The sequence below is a fragment of the Cyphomyrmex costatus genome, unplaced genomic scaffold (assembly GCF_001594065.2).
Source record: "Cyphomyrmex costatus isolate MS0001 unplaced genomic scaffold, Ccosl1.0 scaffold2237, whole genome shotgun sequence".
NCBI lineage: Eukaryota > Metazoa > Arthropoda > Insecta > Hymenoptera > Formicidae > Cyphomyrmex > Cyphomyrmex costatus.
In genome coordinates, this window is record NW_017276299.1 from 8,853 (window position 1) to 14,097 (window position 5,245).

Genomic DNA, 5,245 nt, shown 5'->3' on the forward strand with positions numbered 1-5,245 from the left:
ATATATATATATACACACACCTTGATAATTCTGTCATGTTTGTTTTTATTACTTGTATAGTTGCAACACTTTCTTTTTCTACGTTGAACACGAAAATGTAGAATCCCGAAGTTTGTTCCTACTTATAAATTCATCCATTGCAGCTTCCATATCCAGAATTTTTACAACATCCGAATGAATATGCAGAACAGCTGTACTATTTAACAAAATAGGAAGCATTGTCGAACGTACATAGGTTTTTATTCTCCTAATACCTGTTTCCACCAATGCAGATTAACTTTAATCTCGGTTTAACTTACTGTTCATCTTTTTCTAATTTTTAGAATTAGAAAAAGATGAAAAGCAAATTAAACTGAATTAAAGTTAATCTGCATTGAAATGGACATAAGAGCTAAAAAAGATCTTTTCGCAGTACAAGATGTTGCCGAAATTATAAGCAAGAGTTCTATCATTTTTGTGTATTCTGATACAATTCTCTCACAGCTATATTTTCTTTTAAAAAGTTATCCTTTTTTTAGGCATGTAAAGACATTTCCACTAGTAAAATACCGATCGAGGGCCGTGAAAACGGCAACCGCCAATCGAGTTGTAAACATACGACTTTTCATATTTAGTTTAATCAACTTTTATTTTTAATAAGCCATATTAAATATTTATACTAAATAATATAATTAATTATTTTATCAAGAAATAATTTTTATATTCTTTGGATTTCTAAGTGTGAAATTCCATACACGAAAAAATTTTGAGTGTGGAGTACTCCACATTAACCACACTATAGTCGACGCCCATGCAAAAGATACTCCGTCTTTTAGCAGCGAGTTGAGCGGTTCTAACAACGAAGATTTGTTTGGGATGAACTTGCTAATATAATTCACTATGCCTAAAAATTGTAGCAACGCTTCCTTATTTTTAGGAACCGGAAAGTTCACTATCGCGTTTACACGCTCGGGCAAGATGCTAATTCCGTATTCTGAAATTTTATGTCCCAGAAAGTCTATTTCTTGTACACCGATAATACATTTATCTTTGTTGACCGTTATCCCGGCGCTTTCTAGTCTACCGAGCACTGTTCTCAGTGTTTTATCATGTTCCTCGACGTTTCGGCCGCATATTAAAATGTCATCAACGACAACGACGACGTTTGCTACATTGCCTAGTGCTTCTGTGAACTCTTTCGCAAAATAATCTGATGCGCAGTTTACGCCATATGGCAAGCGTGTGTGCATATACCTTCCGAACGGGGTTATGAACGTCGTCAGTTTCTGACTTTCTTTATCTAACCTCAATTGGTGATAGCCTGTCTTAGCATCGAGTTTAGAAAATATTTTCGATCCTTTTAACTTTGCGAGCGCGACATCTATCTTCGGTATCGGATGTACCGCACGCCTGACGCTTTTATTAAGAACCGTGTAGTCGCCGCATATGCGTATTTCCTTGCCGTTTAGTTTCGGAACTACTACTATTGGACTGCACCATTCTGTCGGGAAATCGACTGGGACGATTACGCCCTTATTCTGTAGTGCGTCTAACTCTTTCTTTAATTCTGGTAGTAAAGGTAACGCGACTGACCGCGGGACGCTTAACGCGAAGGGTTTGGTCCCCTCTCTCATGTGAATAGTTAACTCTTTGCTAAATAAACCTAGGCCCCTGAAAACTTTTGGAAACTCTTTTTCCACGCTTACTTTAGATTTTATGGGCTTGGTGTTAGCATTTCTTATTCCATAAACTAAATTAAATCCCCTTATTTCCGGCTTCCCAAGCAAATTTTGCTTTAACCCGCGCAAGACGTAAATTTTGCCTTCTAATTTCGCGTCGTCTTTAATTAAATTCACGTTACAATAGCCGATAACTGATAATCTTTTCCCGTCAGGCCCGAAAACTACTTTATCGGTCGGTAAAATTTTACGCTTAAAATCTTTCAATATCGACTCGCTCGAAATGCAAGTTATGTCAGCACCCGTGTCTATGAGAAATTCTTCCTCTTTCGCGAGCTCAAGAATCTTTACGCGAACTACAAAATCTTTATCTACATGCGATGTCCGACGCCCTATTGCTCTCAAGAACGCCATCTCGCTGGCTTCGTTTGTGACGTTGCCATCTTCTTCTGCTAGGCGCTTTATGTTGCGCGTTCTGCAAACTCTGTCCCAATGGCCTATCTTCTTACAGCTGCGGCATGTCGATCGAAGCGCTGGGCATCTCGCGCTTTCCGTATGTTGATCCAGTCCGCATCTCTGGCACGAGGCTCCTTTGTTGATATTCTTTTTTCCTTCTGTGACGCCATGTTTCTTGTTATTCTTCGCGGGCCATCTCGCCCGTCCTTGCGAGATCTTGTTTACTTCTCCGCATTCGCCGCCATTATTCTGACGCAGCAGCTTCCCGTGCTTAGCCTGTGTTTCTGCCTGACGAGCCATTATCACGGCCTTCTCCAATGTAAGATCGGCGATTAATTGTAATCGTTCCGATGTTTTTGAGTCTCTCACCCCGATGACCAACCGGTCTCCAATGAGGTCCTCCTTCAATAAGCTATTGAACTCGCACTTTTCGGCGAGTGTGTGTAGCGCTGTGACGAAGGATTCTACACTCTCGTCCTGCTGTTGAACTCTTGAATTGAATTTAAATCTCTCAAAGATTAGATTCTTCTTTGGCGCGAAGTGATCTTTGAGTTTGCCCTTCACTGTATCAAACGTCGTCCCTGCGTCCATTTGCGGTAGGATCCGATTAAGAATTTCATCGGCTTTCTCGCCCATCGTGTAGCACAATAGGTCGATTTTTTCTTTATCGCTTCTGCTCGAGAGGTTGCTACAGAGATGTACCTCTCGAACCGTTTCACCCACATCGGCCACGTGTCCGGCTTCATGAAGTCGAACTCGATTGGTGCACGGATCGCGGAACCCGATGGCGGTAGCGCCTGGCTCTCTCGGCTCATTTTCCTGCGCTCACACACTATTTCTACAGACTCCTCCAGTTTTAGATACGCGACGTTTCTTTCTCGTCGCGATACAGCACAGCTCGCGGTTAGATTCCGTCGCGTCGGATGCGATTCCTCTTAACCTTAACTGTAGTCACGCACTTCTGACACCATGTTGTGGTGGTCATACACCAGATAGGAAACGGGCACGGATAAAGGATTACTCCGAGCTAGTGATCACGGCGGGCGTTGCGAGAGCGTCGGTCTGATACGTGTGTCTACAGCGTACTGTCTTGTCTTACTGTTCGTCCGTCTGTCTGCATCTACAGGTGGCGCCTAAGCGCTACGTTTTGTATCTCACTCGCACAACATGGACTTAGAGCGATTTTTGTTTCCGATATTGTATACACCTCGTGCAATTTCGATCTGATGCACGATTGTCTGCGCGTCATTTCAATAGCGTCGTTTAAGCATCGCGTGAAATCATCATACGTTATGGATCTTGCCACAACGTTACTTTTGACACTCTTTGCCTTCTTCGTATCCTTCTTTCCTTGCACACGTAAAGCGTACATTTTCGCTCTAAGCCCGACGAATTCAGTCATGATGGCACCGTTGTTCTCGTCTTTCATAAGACCTGGAACTTTTTTATTTGCGAGCGGAATACTGTATGGGTTGTCAATAGAATAATCGCTAGTGTCAAATCTATTTATGTCGCGTTTTATAATTTCATATACATCGTCACATTCTACATGGTATATGAGACTATCAGTATCGGTATATATAATTTTACATTTTTCGCGAAATAACGGTGCCATAAATTCGTGGTGAAATTCATACAAACACGTTTTCGATATATCGAGGATGCACATACCCACGTATATCGGTTTATCAAACTTCACCTCGAGCTTACGCAGTTCTATCGCGACCAGATTCTCCGAGAAAACGCTACGACTGTAAAAGTTGGGTTTCGCGATCATTGCTTCAGCACCGTATCTACCTTCCCATTTGGTTAATAATTTTACATCAACGCGATCGCGTACATTCTCCATGGTTTTACCAAATACCGCGTTATTCATAAGTTTATATAAATTTTTCTCAAAATCGTTTTTTGCCAATGTTCTAAATTTTGTGTTTAATTCAATGTAATCACGAAGCCATGGAGATTGCGTGAATTGCAATATACGGTGAACCTTTACGATACGGAGGCCGTGACGAGTACACTGCTGCAGGTTGCGATAATGAAACACGTAACGCTGTTTGTCGCATAACGTCGCGAGGAGCTTTTCATCGCGCTTGCCGGGCGGTTCCTCTCGCGTTGGACGGAACGGTAGCCCGTCAGTGTGCCCGTCGTGGAGATGTTGCGGATATTCCAACTCTACCTCGAGAATATAGCCCGTAGGTGAATCTAGCGCGATAGTCGAAAAGTCGGAATTTTGCACGTCGTCGACCCATCGAAAGTCGGCGTTTGGCAATGGTTGACAAATTGCCCAGCCATAGAGGTTGTTGACATCGTAATACATTAAATATGATGACTGTTTTGATGGGCCGTACGACGGTATGTATTTGTTGGCTCGCGCGTACCTGTTTGAGCACTGGCTCAGACCATCGCGTATACCGCGCTCGACAAACATGACCATGTCAATGTCTGTAAGCAATTCAAATTTTACACCTGTATGCTTCAACATGGCATCCCATGTGAAGCCAGGCAAGGTGTAATAGTATGCGGGGTCGAGCCCGTACCTCGCGACGCAACTGTCGCAGAAATTTTCAAAGACGTCGGCCAACAACAATACATCCGTTTTTAGATACAGGTCGCTATATTCACCGAGCGTTTGGATGAAGAACCGCTGCCATAGATTGACAGTGTGCGCGTAATCGCTCTCGGATACCGTGCCTTCTGTCAATGAACTATAGAATAACTTGCGAGGCGGCAAGGATGATTCATTCAATTTTTCACTGCAATCAATGTACTCGTACGGAAAGATTCCTTTTCGAGTTAAAAGATTAAAATTTTCTTCCGATAAATGCACTGAGAGACTCATTTAATTGAATAAAACAAAATGTTTTGATTGAACTATTTTGTTTGACTGAATTTGTAATTTGTTTATATGAGTAAAAAATTATGTTATCGTAAATAAGTTAAATGTTAGAGTAACTAAATTTTTTATTTGTCTGGGTTTATTTGCTTCAATCAAATTTTATAGTATAATAGCATTAAAAACCGCATTCATCTTATGGTATTTCAAATAACTGTATTTGTTGCTCGAGCCAAATCGTATAGTTGGAAGTTACAAACTGAGCTACTACTGTGGCGCCGGCGCCACAGCACTT

The 5,245-nt window shown here is 41.8% G+C and overlaps 2 protein-coding genes across 2 annotated transcripts; both read right to left on the reverse strand.

Moving 5' to 3' along the window:
• Positions 1-683: 683 nt before the first annotated feature.
• LOC108773900 (uncharacterized protein K02A2.6-like) lies at positions 684-2,750 on the reverse strand. The gene has a single exon (XM_018539875.1). It carries the CDS (start codon positions 2,748-2,750, stop codon positions 684-686), a length of 2,067 nt encoding a protein of 688 aa, XP_018395377.1.
• Positions 2,751-3,234: 484 nt separating this feature from the next.
• LOC108773902 (uncharacterized) lies at positions 3,235-4,870 on the reverse strand (the record flags this gene model as incomplete). Its single annotated transcript, XM_018539876.1, has 2 exons — positions 3,235-4,008; positions 4,105-4,870. Coding segments are annotated over 2 exons (1,540 nt in total), but the record flags the coding sequence as incomplete, so codon positions are not given.
• Positions 4,871-5,245: the final 375 nt, after the last annotated feature.